The following is a 27,447-nucleotide window of genomic DNA, read 5'->3' as shown; positions in this document are numbered from 1 at the left end:
TCTTGTGTCAACTTGATAGAAGATAGAGCCATCTGAGAAAAGGGAATCTCAATTGAGAAAATGTCCCCATTAGATTGTCCTGTAGTCTAAAGTCTTTGGAGACATTTTCTTAGTCGATGATTGACGTAGAAGGGCCCAGCCCACCGTGCGTGGTGCTACCTCTGGGCTTGTGGTCCTAGAGTGAGCCAATAGGCAGCATTCCTTCATGTCTCCTGAGTTCATGTCCTGCTTCAGGACATGATGGATTCTGGAAGTTGTAAGATGAAGTAAACTCTTTCCTCAGTTGCTTTTGGACATGATCTTTATCATGGCAATACAAGCCAAACTGAGACAGAAGGGAGATTCTTTACCTCCAACCCACACACAAATAACCACACAAAGAAAGGGTAAGTTACAAATGCTTCCTTTATTACATAAAGCCAGCACTGCTACTAAGTTCAACTGACTGTGCACCTCTACAGTGTTCAGTGTCATGCCTGTGATGGTAACCATCATTTCCAAGTGTTGTTGGGCAGTCCCCTGTGTCATCCATGGTACTGCTTCTGTCTCACACACAGCTGGTAAACTGCTCTAGGCATTTGCACCCTACCAGGCCCCAGAGGAAACATAATCAACACTCTTTCCAGTCTACTGTACCAGACACAGCAGTTTTGAAGAAGAGATTACAGATCGAAAGCACCTTGGCTTATCAGTACACTGCCTTGTCATTTTTCATTAATAAAGTAGATTACAATGAAGCCCTAATTTGCAATGTAATTAGTTGTTACAAGACACGGAGCATTCTCCTGAGGATCACCATGATTTCTAAGACAGAAAGTTGCTCTACGCCATCTCCCAGCCCAGCGAGCCTCTTGCGGCAGGTACAGGGCACTGACTGCACTCCAGCACGGTGCTCTGGCGCTTTGCAAGATGAGCGTGAACTTTAAGCAGACGCGAGTCTGAAACAGTCTCATGACACATCTGATAGAATTAAGACTGCCTGGCTTAGTCTTATTGCTGTTAGTATAGATTAGGTGTTGTACACAGTATAAAGAAAATTATATCTCATTATTCTGTTTAAGTCAAGGAAAAATAGAGAATTTGGGTCAAAATGATACACAGATTACAATCACTTTTCTAAACAAAAGAAACAAAGTAACTGCTGAGGTTAGCAAAGATTAGTAGTTCCCCTCACATTGCCTTGTACTGTTTTGTGAACTGTGTTATTAAAAATCCTGAGCTTAACAAAATCTTTACAAGTCACTTCATGAAAATAGGCATTTGGCCAATAAGAATTTAATTCCACACCAATGAAACTTTAGAGGCTAGATTTATGTAGGGTAGTATTTGCAGACACTATAAAATTTTTAGTTTACTCTAAAAGATGACAAGACAAATTCCCCTCAGTGAGATCCTGGCCTAATATATTTGCTTTACTTATATAGTGAAAGGATAGTGTTAAATATGGAAGCTTTCAATTCGTGGCACTGACTGATAATCTACACAGGGGATCCTTCGAACGCTACAATTAAGGAGCCACCTAGCTTTTCAGCAATACTAGTCCGATTGAGGTCTTCTGGCCCATTTGCTTGATACTCGTGCTTTATACCTAGAGAGAAAACAGATTCTGTTTAGGATGGTGCAGCAGCTTACTCGTTTCTCTAAGGTACCAAACTGATTTAAAGACCCTTGTCCTACAGAATACTATCCCACTGCGAAAAGAAATAACGCAGAAGCACATGCATCAAAATACTGACCCCCTCTGCAAACGTAATGCTGACTGCAAGCAGCCAGAAACATAGTGCACATTCTGTTATGAGTCCATTTAAGTCTAAACCAGCCCTAGCTAATGAATGCAGTCAGAAGCTAGATACCAGTTACTACTGGGGTTCAGGAACAGGGAGAGGAATGGTACAAAGGAAAGAAGGCACTGGGGAAGGTTTTGTGGAACTAATAACGATAAAAACAATCATAATATTCAGTCTGCAAACACATTTTACTAAGGATGTTATACTTCAATAAAAAGACAGGCTTAGGATTGGGGATTTAGCTTGCTAGGCAAGCGCAAGGCCCTGGGTTTGGTCCCCAGCTCTTGGGGGGGAAAAAAAAAAAAGACAGGCCTAGTAATTATTTTTCCTATTTTCTAAAACAAATAAAAATACAGGGCTAGAGACATAGCTCAGTGGTTAAGAGTGCTTCTTGATCATGCAGGACCAGAGATCAGTCCCTAGCACTCACAGTGTGGCTTCCAACCAACCAACCACCCGTGATGATGGTGCCATGGACCAGGTGCCCTCTTCTGGACCCTGAGAGCACTCACATATGAATGAATCCACACACTGATGTTCACATATGCACATATAAAGTAGAGGGGCGTGATGGGGGACACCTTTAATCCCAACTCTTGAAAGAGACAGGTGGATGGCCTGTCTGGTCTATAGAGAATTCAAGGACAGCCAGGACTATACAGAAAAATCTAGCCCCCAAAAAACCTAAATAAATAAATAAATAAATAAATAAATAAATAAATAAATAAACGCTTAAAAAAAAAAGCAAGCATGAACTTAAAACACTGTGTTACAGAAAACATAGTTCTGTGGTTGCATTCACACCACACATAAGGCTGTGGCACTGATGGGCCGTAGGACAATTCCATCAACACTACAGAGCTAGCTCACCCAGGGCTCACGCACAGCAGGTTCTCCGCACAGAAATGTTTTAAACAGTTGCACAGCTGGTCTACCAAACTCTTCTCAAAAATGTCAGTTTTTATACAACTTTTGGACTAATTTGAAAAAGCCACTGATGATTCCACAAAAAAGGTGACAGTGACTATCATTTAATATCCCTAAATCAAATCTTATGTAGCAATTCCCCTTAAGTCTTGGGTTTCATCAAACTGTTGAGCTGAGAAGTCACTGAGCTGTGAAGCATCAGTTGATATTTGGGAGCTCACTCTAGGGCCTCCCAAACCAACCCAGAAGTACAAAGAACCCACTGAAGAGAGCAGCTGCAGGACTTGGGGAAGGATGCGGGAGTTCTGGTTACTTAACTCATTACAACAAGCTGGGGCGAACCGGTTCTTCTCCAGGAACACAAAAGCCAGTCACAGAAAACACACAAAACCAACACTGGGTAAACTGTGTAAGCTCTGCTCCCTCAGCTATTTGGAGATCACAGGGGAAGGGAGGTGGCAGGACACGCAGATCAAGCCTCCTGCCCCAGAGCTGAGAGAACTGAGGCCCATGAGGTTAAAGTTCTGGCCTTGGTCACACAGCAGTTAGCAAGCTCAGCCCTTGTGCAAGCCTGAGTTCATACACCATGCTCTTTCTACCATACCAATGTCTTCCAACTGGAGTCTGGCCAGAGCCACTTCATCCGGACCCCAGCAACCCAGCGGCAAGTCAACACTTGCCAGCTCAGGTGAGTGTACTGTCCTTTGGACCCAGAGGACTCAATTACCTAAAATCACACCATTCAACAGTGAAGGCTAGAGACAAGAGAATGTTTCCTGCCACGAACATTTCCTTTCTGCAGCTTTGCCAATGTCTATATCAAAAACAATGAATAACAAGCCAACTGATCCCCACCTGTCATGTGAAAAACTAGTTTAAAACCAGCTGTACAGTGTGTACAGCCAATAGGAAACAGACAGGGTCAGGAATACAGGCCAGAGCACATTGTGACCAGTCCGAGACAGATGATGCTCAGAGGGCATTTCCCCCTTTGTTACCCTTTGTTTCTAAAGCTCTACGAAGATAATAAGGTGGGTTTTAGAAACATCCCAGTCCCCATCCCGGGACCCACCACACCCATAAAAACTTCAGAGGCAAATCTAGCTCCTACCTGGAAATTTCTTCTTGATGGCGTCCTTCGAGCTTGCATAGATCATTTTACTTTTCAGAGGTGCTTGTTCTGGTGCCCTAGATAGAAGGATGCCAGAGTGAAAAAGACTACTATAAAGTACAACCTACATCATATTAAACAATCTCCAGTGAGATGAGACAGACGGCAGAATCTAAGAGTTTTCGATTTCTCACCTCTGAAGGTTAATGTCATCAATGGTCACATACAAAAGTCAAAGAAAAGGAATTTTAAAAAGGCAAGTAAAGAAAGCATCCCCAACTTAAAAGCTCATTTAGCCAGCATACCTGTCACATAACTGTAAATTCCTCAAAGACAGGGAGGGACTTCACTAATTTTAATCATAGGGCTGTTTTCCCCCAGGTTCTAACACTATAACTGGTGTATAGGAGAAATAAAGTTTAATGAATACGATCTTTAAGGCTTATCAATAATTACCTTTTAAATTTTTGTTTTTATTTATGTCTATGTGCATGGCTACTTGTCTATATGTGTACTCTCTGTGTACAGGCGTCCACAGAGGCCGAAGAGGACATCAAACTCCCTGAAACAGGTACAGGCAGTTGTGGGCTGCCTGAGGTTGGTGCTGGGAAACCAACCATAACCCTCTGCAAGAGCACAATGCTCTCCACAACGGTAAGCTGTGTGTTCCTACACGTCTGACCTCTTGCTTGCAGCCCTCACATCCTCACGGTTTACAGAGAATAGTAGAACCTTGGTGGAACAGCGTGAGGGTGGCCTCCCCTCAAATCTCAATGCAGTAGATCTGCAGTCTCCACTTTTTATGCCCTGGCTGGCCTGGAAGATCAGAGAGATCTCCCTACCTCTCCCTACCAAGTTGTAGAATGAAAGACTTTTGTCTAAGGCTTAATGTCAAATATTTCAACACTAAAATAATCAGAAAAGGACACATAATCACCTTAAAATGCAAACTAGAAAGCACTGTTCAGCTGAATCTTTTACAACAGTGAAAATGCTGTTTCTGTCAGTCATATGTGGCTACACACTGGAAATAGATATTCGTTCAAATCAACAATGAATTTTAGCTAGGCACGGCAGACCATGCCTGGACTTCTAGCACTAGGAAGGGCTACTGTTGGGTTCCAGGCCAACATGGGCTAGACAGGGAAACTCTGCTCCAGTGTATAGAGGTTAATTTTTAACTAATTGAAATTTAAATTAAAAATGAAATATCCCTATGCAGGTATCGGGAACCTAACTAGACACTACAGACACAGCGGAACCTCGGCAAAGGAGTACGGATGGCATCAACTTCCTCAAAAGAAACAGATGACAAGTATGTAAATGAGGAACGTGTATCCAGCAGAGCAATCAGCATGATATGCTGAAGAGGGCTCTGCTTTACCAGTAGGAACATTTAGTAGAAACAGGGAATTTGATTTAGAAACAATGACTTCTAAGAATCCACAAGATAAACTACCTAAAGTGGTGTTCCTCCAAGTACAGTGTAGCTAAACTCAGTACAGCTCAGACTTGGTGAAGCCTGTAAACATTTTGACGGTGTATATGAGTAGCTTTGATACAAACATGTTTGGGGGATCTGGGGATACAGTGCTAGAGTCCTTGCCTAATGCATGCATGGTGTCCCGGGCTCAACCCCAATACTACCAATACCATTCTGATCCCCAAACTGGTTCTCCAAGAGTGGGCAGTAGAAGCCTGGCTCTCAGTTTTACAGAGGCTTCACAGTGCTCACCACAAGAAGAACATGAGCTCTTCTTTTCTGGACTCCTTGGTTTCAAAGCTGGCATCATACAAAGCGTAGCGACAATCTTTTTCAGGAAGCATTCCCACAAAATGCTTGAAAGGATCAGTTATGGTAACGCCGACATCTCCAACCAAGATCTCTTTGCCTTCTTCAACGACTATGCACTTTTTGTCTGCACTGAGACAAAAAATGACAGCCTTCTTTCTTTTCTTGATTTCTTCAGGTGTGGAGCATTTCCGAACTTTCATGTCGTAGAAAATACGACATACTTCATCTGCAACTTGAACTCCTGAGGCCTACAATAAGAAATGTGCAAAAGGGTTTACAACTCTTATAATTTCAAATAGAAAACACTACCTTTTGGCTACAGATTGGTATATACTTAAAATCTCAGAGGAGTGTGAGCGTTACTGATTTCCAACTTCCACATGCTGTATAAGCCATGTCCACCTTTAATTATGGGGAAACAGAACTACAATAGCCCTCCTGTCCTCAAATCTCTGAAGGCCTTCTTAAAACAGCCCTGGGTGTTGTCATTGCCCCTGACCCCAGTCTGTCTCTTTGGGACAAGGTCTCATGGAGACCAGGCTGGTGTCAATGGTTGTGAGCCAAAAATGACATCATAGTTTAAGCGTCTGGTCTTCCTCCCCCCTCCTTCCAAGTGCTGAGATTACAGGTGTCTGTCAGACACTGCGTCTGCTTAATTCTGTGGTGGAGAATGAATCCAAGGCGTCATGCATACTGGACAAGTACTCTACTGACCGAGCTACACCCTGGACCTGAATTACGTTTTTCTCACAGGTTTCTTAGAGTCTTAACCGAGATCACCTTCCTAGTCTGAGTATTAATAATATCTTGAAAACTTTTTACCTGAAGCAAAACAGAAGGTTTCAGTTTCTCAGCTGGAAAAATTCCAGTCCTATAATCTCAATTATCAATATCTCCTCCCTCATATATATCTCCCCCACTCACCCACTCACTCAAAAATAAAAAAAGCATTATGTAAATACTTCAAAGATCAGATCAATACTCAGTAATATTAATTGCTTATTTTTAAATTTAATTCACCATGCAGAGGGAAAAGCAAGTATACAAACCATAAGGACTTGAGTTTGAAGCCAAACAGCCATAGCAAAAGCTGGGCATGGTACTGTTCTTATAATCCCAAACATGGGAAGACAGCACCCGGAAAACCTATCTCCTGGGGCTGTGACCTGACAGCCAAAGCTAATCCACAGCCCTAAGTGACAGACCTTGTCTCAAAAACAAGATGGACAGTTTCTGAGAAATATCACCTAAGGTTGACTTCTGGCTTCCACCCCTCTACTCACCCCCACCCCCGTTACACACACAGACATATTTCTTCTATAAATTATTTACAAATCACTTATAAAATATTTAAATTATAAATTGAGATTAGGATAAAAATTTTACTATTAATAATGAAGGCAACAGTTTAATTTGGGATTATACTAACCAGAAAAATAATCCTTTGTCATGTAATTACTTATTATTCTGGATCAGGGATTTAAACAGATTCTTGATGCCAAAAGATCTTAAAGCAGTTTATAATCTTTCTGTCTTCTACTGTCCAACTGCATGTACTATAAACACTAACTGCAACATACATCATTCTGTATTAGCTTTTCTAAAGCAAAGATTACGAGCTTATTAACAAATAATGTAAAAGTACCAATACTTAAAATTAATACCAAGTTATATAAGAGTCAGGAGTGCATAAAAAATGAAGAAAACCCTAAGAATGAGATTTGCAAATCATTAAAAAATTTTCATTCAGGATTTATTAAGAATCCTTTCAACTCAGTAATAACAACAAAAGAGAATCAGAAGAAGAGGCAAGCAGATCTCTGTGAGTTCAAGAGCAGCCTGATCTACAGACTGAGTACCAGGACAGCCATGGCTATGCAAAGAAACCCTGCCTTGAAAACCTGAGGGGTTTGCTGACCAGCCAATCTAGCAAAACACATACACGCACGCACACGCACAGTATCCACTAACAAATGTTAGTGAGTGTGGACAAGCTATAATCTCACATTGCAGCAGCAAAATTGCAAAGGTCAACCACTTGAGTTAAACATGGAGTTATCAGATCACCTAAGAATTACAGTTCTTACATACAAAAATAAAAATATTCCCATATAAACAACCATACACAAATGTTCACAGAACCATTATTCACACAAATACAAAATGGAAACCACCCCAAAGTCCATTCTGTGAAGAGATTTTAAATGCACTACAGCTACACAATAAAGAAAAAAAAAAAGAGGAACTGACATACTACAATATAAACGAATCTCAGAATACATCAGATTCAGAAAAAAAACAAAACAAAACAAAAAGCCCCAGAGGCAAATCTATAAGTAGACTAGTGGTTTCCAGGGCTCAGGGAACTGGAAAGGGACTGACTTCTAGGTGGCAGTTTTCTTTTGGGGGTGATGGAAATAAGTGCTCTGCAGAAAGCTGCTCCTTAAGCATGCACTCAGGAGCTGGCTGTGGTAGTGCTGGCCTATATCCAAGCAAGCAGTTTGATGTCTAAGGCAGGAGGATCACCAGTTCAAGGCCAGCCTGGGTAACACTAGTGATTCTCAATGGCAAAAAAAAAAAAAAAAAAAACCAAGAGAAAAAGATGCCTGCAAGAATGTGGGGAACTGGGATATGGTGGGAGTCTAGCATTTGTTTCTAAGGTAATTTGGCATTCAACCATCGACTGTTAAGAGTGGTGCTACGTACATACCCTCTAATCCTGGCTACCTATTCCACATCTTTTCACAATCTTCTCAAATATAGCTGACTAAATCCACCTTTTTCTTATAGATGCAATTGCTATAAACATCACATTTTAATACAGTGGCAGTTAGAAAATTAACAGTAGATAGAAAACAAACACCATATAATATTACTATACTCATATTATTACATGTGGATGCTTATTGCATTCTTAAAAATCAAATTTAAACTTTTTACTGCTTTAATAGTATTTTCTGATCTTTGCAATTAATGGGGGAAAATGCTCAAATATTATCAAGGAAGAACTAGAAACACTTTAATTCCTCTCTAGTCCATAATAATGCTGATATCTAAGTATTTTTTTTTAACCAACAACCAAGTCTTTCTTTTAAAAATACTTTATTTAAAATTTATCATTTGGGGCTGGAGAGATGCCTCAGTGGTTAAGAGAGCACTCTGTCTGCTCTTCCAGAGGTCCCGAGTCCAATCTCCAACAACTACATAGTGGCTCACAACCATCTGTAATGGGTTCTGATGCCCTCTTCTGGCACGCAGGTGTATACACACACACACACACACACACACACACACACACACACACACATATGATAAATAAATCTTTAAAAATAAATAAAATTTATCATTTCTATGATGTGTTTGAATCAATCTACCTACCCCTCAAACTCCTCCACTAGCCTCCCACTAATTTTACTTTCCGACTTCTTGTACTCTCTTTTTTTAAAAGAGGCCACTGAGTCCATTTAGTGCTTGCCCAATCCTTAGAAGGCAACACTGGAAAGCTTTGTATTCACTTAGTCAACTAAAACCTGAATTTATGTAAAGTGTTCAAGACTCTCAAACAGACCTTGAAACTGACTTAAGTAATCAATCATGACCTGTAACTAAAAACAAAGTAAAGCACAATTCTGCAGATGTGTGTGGCTGGCTCTAAACTGAGCAGAGTGGACCTGTTCTATGAGACATGCTGCCTGTGCTGGTTTCTGGTGAGAGGTTATTTCTAAACACCCGTGCTTCAGGAAATGGCCCCTGAAGACCATGAGGGAGAAGATTTTGACATCCAGATGAACAAACCATCAACTGCCATAGTGAGGTTGGTAACCAAACCCAAAGACAGAAATGGTGACACAGAAATGTCAGTATGGCATCAAGTCAGAGAGGCCCAGGCATCAGGGTGGCAACTGACCTACAAAAGGAGCAGGAGGTGGAAGATTACTCACTCCCCTAAACTTCCACTGCAGTGTTTTAGAGGCTGACTCCAGTATGGTTCTTCAGGACCGGACAATAATTCTGTATTTCGCCTGTGGAAAATACTAAGAAACCCAGCAGGCAGAATATATGTTAGATTCAGTTAAATGTATTTTTGAATTGCTATACCCAGGCTCAGTATGTCAACATAGCCTTTAAAAAACAGTGATATGGGGGTTGGGGATTTAGCTCAGTGGTAGCAAGCGCAAGGCCCTGGGTTCGGTCCCCAGCTCCGAAAAAAAGAAAAACAGTGATATGGAAGAAATGAACAAATTAACTGTTGCCCAGACCCTTCATACTCATTTTTTATAGTCAAATGCAAACCCCCTGGGCAACCAGACTGAGACAGCCCAGGACAGCTCTCTGTCCCGTCTGAAGCCTGGACTCGCTGCCTCTGTTCCCCACTGCCTCTCCCGGCTGTTCCCCCAGCACCAGCACGCCTCCTCTCAACAAGCTGAGAACTCTTACACTGTTTATCTAATTCAGAGGGCTGAATTAGAAACCAAGTAAAAATTGTAAGTGAGGTGGAAAAGACAATTAAACAATTAATTTTTAATTGACTGATTTTCCTAATAACTGGGAGGTCAGATTTTATTTGACTTTAATGTGAATAGGATCTACTGCTAACATTTAGCCCTAAAACTTGATAAAATATGATTAATATTTTATTTTAGTTCACTGTTGTAACTGCAAGTTGTAATAAAGAGTCCTTTACAAACACCAGTGGTCTAACCTATGGACACCTTCACAGCTTAAACCAAACCGCACAAATGGTCACAGAAGAAGCTGACCGCATTAAAATAGAGCTTGCCTTGGCAGTCTACGTGAGAACTCACCCGGGTTACTCCAAGACACTAGGGTGAGGAGTCTCTGGCACAGGCCTGAACACGGAATCATGCTGTGCTTCTCTAACTTTTAAAAAAGGCCCTCCCGTCCCAGCCTGAGCCTCTTACCTCAGTAATGCCAGGCAGGGCCTCTGGTATCTTCAAGGAAAGGTGTGAGAGGTTCTTTCCTCTCAGCCTCACCTCACAGTACTCAATTTAAGACTGAGAAGTTAAGGGGCTGGGGATTTAGCTCAGTGGTAGAGCGCTTGCCTAGGAAGCGCAAGGCCCTGGGTTCGGTCCCCAGCTCCGAAAAAAAGAACCAAGACTGAGAAGTTAAATTTAACTGCTCACAGTCAAGAAGTATACTGTATTAAATTAAGTTAAATCATGTTCCATTTCAAAGTCAAAGTCTGCACAGCTCACACAATCCAGACCAGACCACTGGAATCCTCTGAACCACAGGATACTAAGTTGCTGCAGAGCTGGACGGATTTGAGAGCAAAAATGGACTCCGCTACCACATGAGCTTTGGCCACCTTAAAAAGCGACAGTGTTCACAGCTGAAATCCTCCGAGATCCATACCAAAACCACTGGAGAAGCCACACCCTACCCTGCATCACCACAACAGCTGACGATGATCTTGTCTCTTAAGACACTTGTCTTAAGTCTCTTCTGGTGGAGTATTTATTATAAAACTTACCAACTGAGAGATTACATCAAGATTCACAAGCACAGGGTCTTTGAACAGTCTCCAGTTAGTCACACACAGAATTATGCCACAGATATAGGAACACTGGACACAATCTTATGATTGGCAGAGTGACCAGAAAAAACAAATCTCCCAATTCTACCATAAGGGTGAGTGGCAATTCTTGAAACGTAAACACTGAATTGTGAGGATTTAATTTTTATCAACCATTAAAGCAGTCCAATCCTAAACATGATCATCAGTCACTAACAGTGGCCATCCTACACCAGAACATAGAAAGGGTTCATGTTGCACTGCCACAATCAAGACCCTCACTTTGGCTTCATTCTTAAAGCCCATATACTTTAATCCTAACTTAAAAACAATCAAACATACAACAACGACAAAACAACAAAAACAACAGAAACCAGAATAAAAACCATTTAGCTACCTAAAGAAAGTACTCATTTCTAAGACCCAGTTTCTCTAAGAGTCCCATATCTGAAAACTGGGACTACTGCACTGCAGACATACAATGGCAACAACAACAAACTGACAGAAAACACTCAGTGGTTCCTTTTCTACTGGCTCGTCGAAGGAACTGGGGGCTTCATATTTATACCATGCCTTGCACAGGACCAACAGAAACAGGAAATAACAGCTGATGCCTCCTAGCAGTACAGACAATGCAACTTCAACTACAGTGCTTCAGAGCTCTACTAGTAGGAGACAAATAGAAAAGACCACAATCCAATCAGGACCAGAACAGGAATTTGGAAATTCAATGGGAAAAGTGGGGAAAATTAGTGTGATCCCTTTAGAACACACACATATCACCTCCCTGTCCCTTGACTTTGGAATTCCAGAGTTCATCCTCTAGAGGGTATTGAGATCATTCCAGCCTTGTCACACTGAAGAGAGTAAGTGTACACACAGAAGGAAGAAAAGGCACACTCTAGGCTGTGGCACGGTAAGGTGTGACCCTAAATCAGGACATCCCTACTCCACCAGTTTTGGGGAAATGTGTACACAGCAGCTATGCCAGCATTTGTTTGCTACTTTCAAACCACCACGGCCATCACTGTGAGCAAGAATACTGGAAATACGTTTGATTTTAAGAAATTTAACAAGCACATAAAATTGACTCAGTATTAAAGTAGTTTTGGGCAAACAGTTTTCTTATTTAACCTCTTACTGCTTTTTTGTGAATTTCATATTAGCACCCCAATTCCACTCATCTCCCCATCCCTTCGTATGCACCCTCCACCCCTGCAAGCTTCCCCTCACCCACATCACTGCACAACAGACAAGGGCCTACCCTCCCAGTGCTACCAACAGGTGAGGGGCAGGGCCAGTTCTACAGCTCTCAAGATGACAGGTGGCAAAACATTTATTAAATGTATTACACAATTCCCACTCTTGGGAAAGAGGACACCGTTTTTGTTATGGCTCATGTCACTTTAAACTTGCTATTATACTATGTAAAAAATTAATAATATATCTAAGGGCAAAGATTTCACATTTAATACTAAATCTATTTATAATTGACTATTACTGAGGGCATGGAAGCAATCTTGAGGGACACAAACTGTGTGTGTGAGAGAGAGAGACTGATTTATTATATAGCAGAGAGAGAGAGAGAGAGAGAGAGAGAGAGAGAGAGAGAGAGAGAGATTGATTATATAGCCCAGGCTAGCATCAAATTAATAACTACCTTTCTTCAGCATCAAAAGTGTTAAAATTACAGGTTGAACCACCAACCCTGCCATTGTTTTGTTCTGAAAGATTCAAAGCAATAAAAAGTCAAAGTTTCGTGCAAAATGGCTCAACTTATCTAAGCAAAGCCTTTTAAAAAAGACATTTTAGGGCTGGAGAGATGGCTCAGCGGTTAAGAGCACCCGACTGCTCTTCCAGAGGTCATGAGTTCAATTCCCAGCAACCACATGGTGGCTCACAACCATCTGTAAGGAGATCTGATGCCCTCTTCTGGTGTATCTGAAGACAGCTACAGTGTACTTATATATAATAAATAAATAAATCTTTAAAAAAAAAAAAAAAAAAAAAAAAAAGACATTTTAGTTAATCCCTTACAGAAGAAGCACCGACTATTGGCGAAGTAGTGAAGTAAGAACTAGAAAATTTTATGGAGGTCATGAAAAGCAACTTTGGCCCAGATCACTGACAAATCTGCAATTGAGAGAATAAGTTCTTTAAAAATACCTTGAGGAAAAAAAGAGAACTGGTTACACTTGTCTCCTAAGCAGAACTGAAAATGCTTCACTTTACATCTTTCTCTGCAGAAGAGCAGTATCAACAATATCCTGCGACATCCCCCAGGTTAGCCAGGGCTGCTCATGCTGCACTGCTAGCTCAAAACGATGGGTGGGACCACACACACCAAGCACTGGAATGCAATGCCTAGCAACACCGTTTGGTAAATGCACACTAATCATTATTATTACTATCTAGAAGATCCATTTAGAGCTTCTTCAACTCTTCAGGAAACCAGGTTGCCAGTTCTCAATAAAGCCTTGAGTTATTGGACAAGTTAAAACTTGTATCTGAAACAGGAATTCATTTATTTATAGATAAAGCAAGATGAGTTTATAAAGTACACTGCAAGGGGCAAAGGGCAGGGCAGGGCAGTAACGAGAACAGCTCAAACAGAGAATCCTTTGTTTCCGGTTCACTAGAACTGTGGACTTAAAAAAAAGAAAAAGAAAAAAAACTTAACATCTGGTAAGTACCACCCATCTCTTTCTTCTCATGAATATTTAGTGGTGTCATTAACAGATAAACAGACATTGAAAGTGTGATATGTATACAATGGGATTTTATCTTGCCATGAAAAATGAAATTATAAAATTTGCAAGAAAAGGACAGATCTAGAAACTATTGTATTAGGTGAGGTACCCTGACCTCGGGAAAACAATATTGCCTGTTCTCATTCATATGTGAATCTTAGCACTTTAATGTTCATATATATTTGTGAAATTAGAAGTGAGATAATAAAAGGGAGAAAAAGTGTTGAGAAGGGGTAAGGCATCGAACACATGTGAATTGAAAGCAGAAAGGAGGTTACTGATAGTGGACAGGTACAAAAACTGGAGACATAATGGAAGGAAAAGAGCAAGGAAAATAAAACTTGTTTGAAAGTGCCATAATGAAACCTAATACTTGGCATGCTAAACAAACAAACAAATAAATAATAATGAAACCTAATACTTGGCTAAACAAACAAACAAACAAACAAACAAATAAATATTAGGTGGTTAATAGCAAAGGGACCACCAAGACTGCCCAAGAGGTAAAGGAGTTTGCTACCAAGTCTGACTGACCACCTGAGTTCAAGTCATGGAATGCATGGTGGGAGGAGAGAACTAATGCCTGCAAGCTGTTCTCTGTCCTCCATGTGTCCCATAGCAGGTAAACACAGGCATACATGCATACACACACCAAAGAAGGAAGGAAGGAAGGAAGGAAGGAAGGAAGGAAGGAAGGAAGGAAGGAAGGAAGGAAAAGAAAATGTAATAGCACAGAACTGAAAAGATATCTTAATATTCACTGCTCTAGCAGACAACACAAGTTCAGTTCCCAGGACCTACATAGGGTGGTTCATAACCGCCTAGTCCCCAGTTTCAGGGAACGAATCTCCTCACCCTCTTCCAACCTCCATGAATGTGTGTGTGTGTGTGCGTGTGTGTGTGTATGTATGTGTGTGTGTGCGCGTGTGCACGCATGCAAACCCCTCTTTTAAAAAATAGCAAAGAAATGTTCAATAAAAAAGATGGGTGAAAGTTAGTATTTTAAATATATTTAATATAAATATACACACATAGTTTTAATGAACGTTTCACACCTGAGCCGATGATGCTCCCTCCAAGAGCCAAACACTACCTAACAAAACCCCCAGAAAATGAAAAGCCCTCTTTTGAGTTGCTGGCCAAGGCTGTCCAAAAGTCTCCCAAAACATACGGCCTATTGCTGTTGTCCTTGGCTGTCCCTCAGAGGTGGAAAGTAAGTAAGTCGCCAATTGCTGAAGATACCATGCATTTCAGAAAGAGGGTCCACCCCTGAGCTGGAAGTGACTAGAAGGCACCATTAAAAGTTTCAAAAGAGGGTTGGGGATTCAGCTCAGTGGTAGAGCGCTTGCCTAGGAAGCACAAGGCCCTGGGTTCCGTCCCCAGCTCCGAAAAAAAAAGAACCAAAAAAAAAAAAAAACCTTTCAAAAGAGGGAGGCAACCAACAGACCCACCCAGCTATAACACCTATGAACCACAGCAATAAACAAAACGGCAGGATAACCCTAAGAGTACAGTAGTGGCATAGTCGATAGTAACCACCAGCTCTCTAATAGGACCTAACACCCACTGAACAAGAAAGAAACCACACCTACTACTGGAAACCCAGCTAATTCAGTGCTGGTGAATCATGGATCTTGAAGGAGAAACTATAACTGCCACTTTATTAAACCAGCACAATCCCTAAGTACAATTTGTCCCTTCAGTCATCAGCTCTAATCTAACTCTGCATCTGCTTCTCTACGTCCTGATGAAGTCTATAATTATTTCTATTATTGTAGTATTATCTATTCAATACTGTCCTATCTGTCGGTGGATCCCCGCTCTTGACTTCCCCCTAAAAGAGTAAGAGCTCTTAGTGGGTATTTTTTTAATTGTTACTTTGGTTTTTATTTATCCCTGCTAGGATCAGACCCAAGACCTGTGCATGCTAAGCAGGTATTCTATCACATGCCTACATCCCCATACCGTTAGTGTCTCTATCACTGTATTCTACCCTACGTATCTTTATCAATCCTCCATCCCCAGCTAGAACTGTGACGCTGCCAACCAGATGTTTAATCAATAAAAGTTTTATAGTATTTTTGTCTTTATACTTGTAAATATGTATTTTTATTTTTAAAAAACTGCCTGCCTAGGAAGCGCAAGGCCCTGGGTTCAGTCCCCAGCTCCGAAAAAAAGAACAAAAAAAAAAAAAAAACTGCCTAATATGTGAGCATATTTCACATAAATTTCAAGATAAATGCTACATAAGAGATATGAATGTATACACTAATCAACATTCAAGAGAACGACTGAAAAATCAATATTCTACAAAACACATTTAAAAGTTTGTGTGGGGCTGGAGAGATGGCTCAGCTGTTAAGAACACCCTACTACTCTTCCAGAGGTCCTGAGTTCAATTCCCAGCAACCACATGGTGGCTCACAACCATCTGTAAAGAGATCTGATGCCCTCTTCTGGTGTATCTGAAGACAGCTACAGTGTACTTATATATAATAAATGAATAAATCTTAAAAAAAAAAAAGTTTGTGTGATCTAAGTTGTTGCTACAGGCCCATCTGATCCTGCTGAAAACACTTAAAGACATTACTTAAACAAAGGTGTCTGCTAGTTTTACCAAGTAGAGAGAATGTTTCATGGATTTGCTAATATTTGAAGGACAAAAATGATTCCCTGTAAAGTCAGGGATAAGGTAAGAACAGGCATTTTGCCATTTCTACCCAGAATGTGAAGTCTTATCCAGAGCAACATGGCAAGAGAAAGAACTAAAGGATAACCAGACAGGAGAAGAGGCAAGCATATTCTGTTTGCAAGCAACATGATTCTCTATATAAAGTCTATCAGACTGATAAAACTGATAATTGAATTCAGTAAGTTTCAAGATACAAGAATCAATATACAAAGGCAGTAGCATTTTCATGTAGCAACAGTGAACTAGTAGAAGGAAAAAAAATCAAAAAAGCAATCCCCGCTGCCAAAACAAAAAAACAAGAACAGCAGCAGCAACAAAAAACCCTTACAAGGGACTGAGGGATGTAGCTCAGAGATACCTAAGGGATACAATGTATCCTTTTCCAGATCCTTAGCTCTTACCATAAAAAGCAAAAACAAAACAAAAACCCCTTATAGGCCTACATCTAGCCAAGGGAGTGAATTGTTACACACAATACTAATTACAAAGCTTGATGAAGAACAATGAGACTACACACAACATGGAAAGACGTCCCAGAAAGCTTCTGGGTTCAAAGAGTTACTAAAATGTCCATACTATAAAAGCAAATTAAAGTCAATGCAATCTCTATCCAAATAGCAACGATTTTCTTCACACAATAGAAGAAGGAAGACGGGAATGATGTCACATGCCTGCTATCCCAACGCTTGGGAACTGGAGGCAAGAGGATCAGAAATTCAAATATAGCCTTGGCTACACAGTGAGTGTAAAACCATCCTAGACTATACAAGGAAGGGAAGGGAAAGAAAAAAATCCTAAAATTCATATGGAACCACAGAAACCTGGGTAGCTAAAGTAGTTTAGCAAAAAGAAAAGACCAAAAATGTCATAATAACTCATATCTCAAAACATACTACATAGAGAAAATAAAATAGCATGGTGCTAGCATAAAAGCACACACATGCAGACTAACAGGAGAGAGAGCCTGGAAAGAACTCCAATCTCTGCTGAAGGAATCACTGGCAGAAGCACCAAAAGCCTACATTAGTAGAGCAAGGACAGTCTTTAGGAATGGTGCTTGGAAACTCATACACAGAACAATAAACTAGACTCCTAGCTCTCATCACATAAAAATCAAGTCAAGGGCTGCAGAGATGGCTCAGTGGTTAAGGGTTAACTTCCAAAGAGCCTGAGTTCATTGCCCAGCAACCACATGGTGGCTCAGAACCATCTATAATGAGACCTGATGCCCTCTTCTGGCCTGCAGGGATACATGCAAGCAGACTGCTGTATACAGTTTAAAAAAAAAAAAAAAAATCAAGCAAAGTGGATCAAAGCCCTAAATTTAAGCCCCTAAGCCATGAAACTATGCAATGACATGAGAGTGACCAAAAGGAGAGTGAATAGACAATGGCTTTGGATATGATTCTTAGAGCACAGGCAACAAAATATAAAAATATAAAAATGAGGTTTTAATCAAACCACTTAGTTTCTGTACAACAAAAGATACAGGAGAGAATAGACAACCTGTAGAATAGGAAAAAAGATTAGTAAACCAACAAGGGATGAGTACGACTACCCAGAAGAAACAAGAGACCCGACAGAAAAATAACAGCAATTTGATTTGAAGGGGGAGGGGAGGTTGAACAGATCTTTCTCAAAGGATAAATGACCAATTATATTAAAAAATGGTATTAGAAGGGAAACACAAAGCAAACCATAACCAAGTACTGTCTGTCACATTTCTGTTAGGGAAGGCCACCATCAAGAATCTAAATCTATTCATGCTGGCAAAGACACGGAAAAAGGTGAACTGCCACATATCATTGGTGGTAATGTTAACTTGTGCAGCATTATGGAAAGTAACATGGAGTTTCCTCAGAACACTAAAAATACAACTTCCATAATCTAGCTATTCCACTAGTTAAATACGCAAAGGAAATCAAATCAGCCTAAAAAAGAGATGTCTGGTAAACTGCCATGTTTATCACAACACCATTCAAAAAACAGTATGAAATCAACCAAGGTCTTCACTGTATCTGACATCACTACTCCACTCCACCTTTTCCAGGTCTGCCTGGAATTCACAACTTCCCCCTTAGCCTCCCAAATGAGAGAAATACGGATGTGTACATCACCCGACATCACTTCTTCTAAATTGGATCATTAGGGACTCTGCTCCTGGGTTCGTCTATTCTGAACTTGTTGGACGAAGAGTTGGCAAGCACTCTCTCCTGTTGTTCAGGCTATCAACTCACCCTGTTGTTTCTGCTGTCTAGAACACTCAGGTTTATTCTGAGTTGGTAATTTTACAAGTCAGACTCTAGTTTGAAGGAATGATGTGGAGCACAGCAGTTTGAGCACAAGATGACATTTCTTTAATTAAGAAACTTAGATAAACCAGTGCTGTCATGGGGACCACTGACTGAAACAGGAGGAAAATAGCTGAGGCAGGAGTACGTATTTTAAGGACTGAGAAACTGAAGGCATTGTCCATGTGTGCATAGTTCAACGGCAGGCACAGGGGGATCAGTGGGAGGAAGCAGGTCAGACAGCGGCCCTTTCTCTTTCATCTCTGCTTCAGGCAGCCTCGGGGCAGGACAGATCCCCAACCCCCACTGTACATTTCCATCATGATGCTTTTGTCCTGCCAAGGCCTAAAGCCATGGAGCCAGGCAATCATGGACACACACCATCAGCCAGAGTAAAACTTTCTTCCTTTAAACTACTAACTCTGCTATTTTTCACAGCAACAAAAGCTGACATACTAATTTTTCTCCTTTGTCTGCAGAATTTTAGCCAGACAAGCCTTTCTGTCCAGGCACAGACCAAATTCATTCTCTTCTCAAGGTTCTTTGATGAGTTCTCCTGCCTGAAATTCTCTATACACAGCTGGATCCCTCAACAAGGATTAGCTTGCCTGGGCCCAACTAGGCAGAAATCCTTTTTTCCCCCCTAAATTAAGTCATTTTGGCTTTTTCTATGAAGCTGAGGAACAAAACAGCAACTAACCCAAGGCCACCCAGAAAGGGGCAAAGCCAGATTCCAAAAAGATGCTTACTAAGCACTTGGCAGTTTGGCTCAAGAGAGGTGGTAGGTAACAGATTTGTTCTAAGGATGGCATGAGACAAGGTAACACAATGTCTGACACATAGTTAACACTTGTAAGTTACCTTGTTCTTTCATAAGTTAGGCCTTTAAGCTCTTTTCTGTGGTTCAAGATGTCCAATAAGTAACTATCATCCAATCTCATTTCACAAAGAGTCATTCAGACTCTTACAGCAATACTGCCTCACCTATCTCTAAGGATTTTCATGAAAAGATTCCAATTGAATTGTAATGTGAATACAAAGGTTTCAAAGGTGAAACTCAATTGTTTCAGCATTTAAACCTCAATTTCCATGGCATTTTTAAAAAGTGAGAATAGAATTATAAAAATTAAATTATTAAATCTCTGTAGGAACTTGTCTGTCAAAATTAGGAAAATCCTCTTAATCACTTATTCATTATAATTCAGTAATATCTCTGTGAGCTACTATAAAAAGAGGACTGTATTATTGATTTGAACAGCCCCATCTTAAAAGAATGGTATAGTCCAGATAAGTATTTTAAAAGAAACTAATTGTCTGGAGAGATGGGTCATCAATTAAGTTCTTACTTACTGTAAGCTCTTTGATTGAACCCACATGGTGGCTTTTAACTGTCACAAGGATCCAACATTCTCTTTTAGTCTTTGGATGCTTCTCCATGCATGTGGTACACATAAACTCCCACAGGCACGGGTATATATACATACACACATAAATAATAAACAGAAACTGACACTCTTCAACATGTATAGACATGCATATAAAAATAAAAGGATTCAAACTAACTTCCCACCACAAACTGCATAAACCAATTCATAATGTATATGGCTTGTCCAAAAAGACCAACACTAACCAACCATATACACTTTAGTGGTTCATTTAAATGTGGCTAAGGAATTGTATTTTTTAAGTTTTATGCTAGGATAACAATACCAAAGCCTGAGATGTGCTTTAGTGTAAAGTATGTACAGAATTTCCAATAATTAAGATGTAAAACTTACTAATTTATTTTTCTATCTGTCAAATACTAATACAGTGTTTTAGATCGGCTAGGGATGATTAAGTAGAGTGACTGCAGGTATACACAAGGTTCTGGGCTGGCATCTAGTACCACAAATAAGTAATTATAGTGGTTTAAAATTTCACCTTTGTTGTTTGCCTTTTTTTAAAGAGCAATAAGAAAAAATTTAAATATGTATACATTTCTGTAACAAAACTTCACAACTTGAGAATTCCTGAAAGCTCAATCACTTTAAGATCTGCCCAAATGAAAATGTTCAATCTTGTCAGCTCTATAACCATTTGAGAATACAAGAATTTGTATTTTATTAAAATTAAATGCTAATTACATCAATAAGCCAATAGACGAACAATCATAGAAAATTCCTTTCATTTTCTGAGATAAGGTTAAAAGAGGCACAGCCTATAACATAATATACAAATGTTAAAGAGTAGTCTTCCTTCAGTGAGATCCAAAAGTCAAACAAGGTCACCAGTGTCTGTGCTGTGCTAGGAATGAAATCTCTCTGGCACTCTTTTACAGTCTGTCTCTCTGTAGTGGCAGAGGGCTAGCCTTTTACACACCTTCAACTAGACACTAAATTCTTTTTATTTTTAATATTATTAAAATGTAATTCTTAAATTTTAACGTAACACAGAAAATTAAGTAATCAAGTTAGCAACATATAAGCATGTCTAGTGGCAATGTCAGCCACTCAAAGATTAGTTTGGTATTAAGAGTTACGAATCACTCGCGATTAGAAGCTGAACTCAATGGGGTCTGATGCAGCTATACTAGGCTGAATAAAGCTGATATAGTTTTCTAACTATATACCTTTCACAGCAAAATGTTAAGGCCAGAAAAAAAAAAAAAAAAAAAAAAAAAAACAAGAGGTACTAGCTCAGAAGGGTAATTCTAAGGAAAAGTTGTCACTGTAATGGTCCAACAAAGCAAGAGCATAAGGAAACAATCCTAGTGTGGGATACAAACCTTTCAATATGCTTTCACGAACAATCTAAAGGGGAAGAGGCATTTTCGTAATCTCGTGTTTTATGTTCTCTGGTTTGCACATAACCGTACACAAGGAAAACAGGCTGAGTCACTCAGAACAGACCAGGGCCTGGGGTTCTTTGGAACTGGGGTTATAGGGTGGTTGTGTGCTGCTCAGTGAGGGTACTGGGAACTGAACCTGGGTCCTATGCAGGCATAGCAAGTGCCCTTCATTACTGACCCATCTGTTGTTCGTTTTTAACATTCTGGCTAAATGAACTTCCCAGGATAAAGAGACATGTATAGAATGGAGGAGACTAATCTCTGTAGCCCCTGCAGCTAAGAGGAACTATGCTGACCAGAAGCCTGAAAATGGCAGGTGAAATAAAAGACAGCATTTGTCTTTGGTGATTTAGCAGCTTAAGATGCCTGGGAAGACACAATCATGTTCATATTGAAATTTTTGTTAGTACTAGATTGCATAGCTCTAAAGCCAGCTCAAGTTCACAGGTACATCATATGTATAAAAGCTGTTTACCATATATATAAAAGCTGCCTATCTGATGTGCAGCATGGTAGTTACCTTGCTTACCTATCATGTGAGCCTTTCAGGTTCTATGCCCGGCCTCAATTAAAAGAGAAAGTGATATACATACACATACATACACACACACACACACACACACACACACACACACACACACACACACACAATCAATCAAACAGAAACCATTTTTACACATCAGATAGGCAAGGGACTTAAGGCTCATATTAGGTAAAAAGAAATATAGAGACTGTGACAGTTATTTCCACCAGCTGGGGATCAAGTGTTCGAACACATGAACTTATGAGGGGCAATCGCTTACTCAAGCCACTGAAAGGTTATAGATGAAACATGACGTCAAACATACCAGCAGGAAGAGAATACATATGCATAAGCATGCTCTCCACTCAAGAGTCTGTGTATTTATACCAAGAGACACACAAACAGGGACAAGATGAATAATATACATGTAACGTTAAATGGAAAACAAGTATGGTAAAAAGTTTAAATAGATAAACCAACTGGAGAAATGTTAAAATATCCAGTAATAGAAGAATGAATAAAGTTGTACAGTTTTATAGTAGAATATTCAGTAGTTCAATCCAACACCCTGGGCTGCTTAAAATGGCTCAGAGTAAAGACATTTATTTGCCCACAAGCCTGAGGGCCTGAGTTTATTGCCCAGAACCCACATGGTAGAAGGAAAGAACCAAGTCCACCAAGTTGTTCTGACTTCCACAAGCAGATCTCTGCAAGCATGTGTAAGTAACACAATGAAGCAAGTAATATACGCTGGGTGGTGGGCAGAGGCAGGTGGATCTCAGAGTTGGAGGCCAGTCTGGTCTACAGAGTGAGTCCTAGGACTTCCAGGGCTATGCAGAGACACACTGTCTCCAACTCCCCTCCCCCACCCCAAAGTTAAGTAAATATAATAAAAAGCAACACCTCCTCAAAAGCACACAAAATTTTTAAAAAGCTGGAAAGAGCTAGGCAAGTACAGCACACACACACACACACACACACACACACACACACACACACACACACGCACAATGTATAATTTAGCACATTAGTGTAGCATGAATTAAGAATGCATGTACAATTAACGCATGAAAAGTAAGGGGGCTTAAGAGCCAGCCCAGTCAGTAGTTGGGAGCAGTTACTGCTCTTTGCAGAGAACCTGTGGTCAATCTCACATGGCAACTCATAACCATCTGTAACTTCGGTTCTAAGGGATCTGATCCACGTTTCTGACTTCCATGGGCACCGCACACACATGGCATACAGACATACATGTAGGTAAAACATCCACACACATAAAGAAAATTTTTAAAAATGCATAAAAGCACCAAAGAATGAAATCTATCAACTATGATGACTATGGTGAACTCGACCTGATCCCTCTGGAAAGTGCTGGTGGATGAGAAATCCAAAGGCCATTCTGTGTTGTGGGAAAGAGGTCACTGGAGAGGATAGGCCTTTTAATCCCAGCACTTGGAAGGAAGAAGCAGGCATATATCTATAGGTCTGAGGCTAGACCATCTCAAATACTGAAAAACAGAAAGAAAGACCAGGGAGAGAAGGCCCCTGTACTTTTTCTCACAGTGAGAGGCCTGTTCATATCCTTCCTCAGGACTCCCTCAGTTACCTGCCTGGGTTCTTTTTCTTAGAGAAGTTTCTCCATCATGAACCTTCTTTGATTTTGCAACATCCTGAATGAAATCGTTTCCTTTAATGAGCCAATACTGTAAGATTTTTGACACTAGGGTGGGACCCTCTAGACTAGATAGGAAGATGTACACTCTGATTTAGTGATAAAAAACATCCTCAACTGTCATTTTTCTTTTGATAAGAGGGATCATTATCCTGTGCGCTTTACTACTTAAAAATACTTCAAAATTGGTAATTTTAAAGATTGATGTACAAGAAGGAAAAGTGCTTTGTAAGCAGTAACCGATCCTTTCAAGCAGAGGTTCTCAACCTTCCTAATGCTTCCTTTAACACAGTTCCTCATGTTATGATGATCCACAACGATAACATTATTTTTGTTGCTACTTCAAAGCTGTAATTTTGTTACTGTTATGAATTGCAATGTAACTATCTGATATGCAACACCCCCACCCCCACCCCGTGAAAGGGTTATACGACCCAAAAGCAGTCTCAAGAACTGCTGCCTTACAATCCACTCTTTCATGTTAAATGGGCACACAAACGGTGTGCTGGCCCATGCCTTTAATCCCAGCATTTGGGAGGCACAGGCAGAGGCAGGCAGGTCTGCGTTTGAGGCCTGAGCATGGTCTCTGGCCAGGGCTACAGAGAAACCCTGTCTCAAAAACAAAAGTATGTCCAACCTATTTAGCTGAATTGTTAAAAGTATTTTTCCTAATCACCGAGTAGCAGGCCACTTAGTTCAGCTTGTTGGAGCGGAGTCCCATCTACGTTAAGTAAATGGTTAGATTATGGCATATTCCTTAATTCTATTTCAAGGCAAAACTGAACTCCACTTTCCAGAGAGTCATAAAACTATGTTGCAAATGCATTCCTTGGCTAAAGAAAAGACTAGTCAAATCTACATGTGATGTGTCAAGCTGTATCCAATAGAACTGAGCAAATAAACCTAGGAATTTTATAGTGGGCTGGTAATCTTGCACATATGAGGAAGCTGACACACCCCGTACACACACACAGAAACTTTATTTGCCATCTGCAAACAGAAGATACATTTCCCTGCTGTGGGAAGGGGCTTTTTATAGAGACATTTACGGTGATATTTTATAGTGAGACATTTGAAAACAGGACATCTCATTTTTCTAATTTCAATTTCCTTTATTCCTACTGCTTCTAGAAGACATAATGAGTATCAGGAAGTAATTCTAATTTAAAACAAACCCATACGTAGTTAAACATTAATCTTCCCACTACCACCCCAAAAAGAGGAAGGGGGGTTAACTAAACATATTAGCTGCCATCTATAATCCCAGCACGACGGACCCTAAGAGAGTAGAATACTAGGCCACTGTGGGCCTATACCAAGTCTCCAACGCAAAATATAAAAATACAAAACCAGTGTAGTTCTTGACACCTGTAACCCTAGCACCTGGATTGCTTCAAGTTCAAGTCCAGCCTGGGCTTCTCAGTGAGTTCTGAATTACGGAGTGAGATCCTGCCTCAGAAAAGGAAACCATGCAGTTCACCAATAAATCTAACTGCCCCCCCCCCCACCGCCCATTCTCTAATAGCTGGGCTGAATCGAGATGCTTTGTGCTTATACAACCAAACATAGTAAAGTGTGTTCTAAATTCTTAAAACATATCTAGAGCAGGAGAACTGGCTCGTCAGGTGAAAGCGCTTGCCAGGCAAGTCTGACAACCTAAGTTCAATTCCCAAAGCCCACAGTGAAAGGAAAACTGGATGGGCAAAGTACCAGTACTTGGATGTAAGAATGAACCCACCTTTAGTTTTTACTTTTGTCTCCCCCAAGTACCAGGAAATACAACACTTTTTAAATTTTATTTGAATGTACACTGAACAAAGTTAAGCTTTAAAACCAAGCTTTTACACACTTAAAATGTTTGACCCTATTTTAAACATAATGTTCGAATTCTCAACTAAAAGAAAAGATGTTACATCAGCAGACCGGAGAGTAGACACCAGTCCACTTCACAGCACTTCATTACACTGAGTACTCAAGTTTATCAGAACTCAAAACATTTAGATTTAGTCTTTACTATAAATCAGCATATACATACATTTAAAATCTTACAGAGGTTCAAAAGACTTCAGTTTGAAGTCCTGAAAGTTTGAAATATCTGTAGCTCACAGCATTAAACTCAAACAAGACTTAATATCAAGAAAACTACCCATTTAATCTAATGAGCCAACCTGTATCTGCAAGCCAGTTGCTATATCCTAAGGAAAAACCAAAGTTGTTATTCAGTGAAAACACTCTGTAGACAGATAAGTGGGTACCAACTGCTTCCTAGCGCACAGATGTAGCAACAGGATAGTATTTCTAGCAGTGTGGCAAGGCCTTGCCAGCAAATCATTGACCAAAAATGGTAACAGTGTGCAGACTACAGTGACAAAATGTTCCACCTGATCGCCCAGTTAAGATACTGTTTTACAACCGATTTGAGTAACAGTTTAGAGGTGGAGAAGTTTGTAAATTAAGCAAAATCTCTACCATCTCAACACAACGAATGTTACTCTTTTGAAAGAGCTGGCAGGAGTAATTAAACGGGCTTCCTGAAAGTTTTTAAATTTGTATCAGGAAAGCAACATCATGTCCACGCCTCGCACCCAAAGTTGTGGTAAAGCCATGTTCTCAGGTGAAGGCAAATTTCTAACTATGGATGAACGGGCCCGACAGGGAAGGGTTAAAAGAGCCACTGCCAAGCTTGACAAGCCCAACGAGAGTGCCACAGAAGCTGATTGCCTGATACGACAAACAAAGCCACGGCAAGGCCACCCGGTTCCTAATCACGCTCGCTAGCAATCACCCCGCCCTCTAGAGTGTTCAATAAAATCCTTCTTTTCCTTCTCAGTAAAAAGGGCTGGAAAGGTTCATGGGTCACCGAGCTGGCCTTGGGGAAAACCGCGCCCACACGGACGGTCTCAGGTTCGGCGGCCCACCCCGGGGATCTACCGACTTCGGGTTCGAAAGCAGCGAGGCCCGGCCGAAGAGGATCCCGGGCGGCGGCCTGGAGCGGTGGGCATGTTACCGGCTCGGGAGCTGCCTTGGAACCCTGGGACGCGGTCCCTTCCTTGAAGCACGCCCAAGCTGCAAGTAACTCACCATGTTCGCGGATCGGGAGGAGAGCTAGGAACCTGGCGGAAAGTCTGTGCACCTTCTTCCTCGCGGTAGCAAAAGCAGGAGAGGAAGCGCAGGGCGGACGCGGCAGCTCGAGCTTATTAAGGGCGGGCACGAGTTCCAACCAGACTGCGGCTGCGCGCGCCGTGCTCCGCCCGCCGTTGCTACGCAACAGGCCGGCCTCCCCGGACAGGCCCCACCCAGGAGGCCCTGCAGTCTCCAGACAGCAGGAAACCTCGCTCCAGTTAGAGGGAGTGCATGGCTTCCCCGCCCTGTGGAGCGCCGGGCAGCTTCTCCGTGAAGGGCGGGCACAGGACGCTCCAGGGAATCTGGCCCTGCCCTTGAGGCGGGACCACGCGATGCCCCGCCTACCGCTCGGCCTTTGCCCATACTTGGAAGTCGCCACCTGGCCAGGTGTGCGCGCCGCCGGGGGCGGA

At 41.0% G+C, this 27,447-nt stretch overlaps 1 protein-coding gene across 2 annotated transcripts; it reads right to left on the bottom strand.

The window, feature by feature from the left end:
* Positions 1 to 405: 405 nt before the first annotated feature.
* On the bottom strand, positions 406 to 27,447 carry Dstn (destrin, actin depolymerizing factor). 2 transcript variants are annotated; one of them, XR_010064687.1, is made up of 5 exons: positions 26,996 to 27,447; positions 5,561 to 5,868; positions 3,826 to 3,902; positions 3,319 to 3,441; positions 1,407 to 1,588 (listed from the first exon to the last, which is right to left on the bottom strand). XR_010064687.1 is itself a non-coding variant. In NM_001033666.1 (4 exons), exons 1-4 carry the CDS (start codon positions 26,996 to 26,998, stop codon positions 1,479 to 1,481), a joined length of 498 nt encoding a protein of 165 aa, NP_001028838.1. In that variant the 5' UTR covers positions 26,999 to 27,119; the 3' UTR covers positions 406 to 1,478. The 2 variants fall into 2 exon arrangements, 1 of the variants encoding a protein (NP_001028838.1); NM_001033666.1 differs by lacking the exon at positions 3,319 to 3,441 and having other exon boundaries at positions 406 to 1,588; positions 26,996 to 27,119.

Source organism: Rattus norvegicus, chromosome 3 (genome assembly GCF_036323735.1).
Source record: "Rattus norvegicus strain BN/NHsdMcwi chromosome 3, GRCr8, whole genome shotgun sequence".
NCBI lineage: Eukaryota > Metazoa > Chordata > Mammalia > Rodentia > Muridae > Rattus > Rattus norvegicus.
Note: the sequence above shows the minus strand (reverse complement) of the source record. Positions and strands in the feature narration are given on the sequence as shown.

Bases quoted from the DNA above. Each gene is read 5' to 3' on its own strand.
- Dstn (NM_001033666.1), bottom strand. The intron at 3,903-5,560 runs GTGAGCACTGTG...CCTTCTATCTAG, and splicing joins GAGCTCATGTTCTTCTTGTG to GGCACCAGAACAAGCACCTC. The intron at 1,589-3,825 runs GTAGGAGCTAGA...TTTTCTCTCTAG, and splicing joins CATCAAGAAGAAATTTCCAG to GTATAAAGCACGAGTATCAA.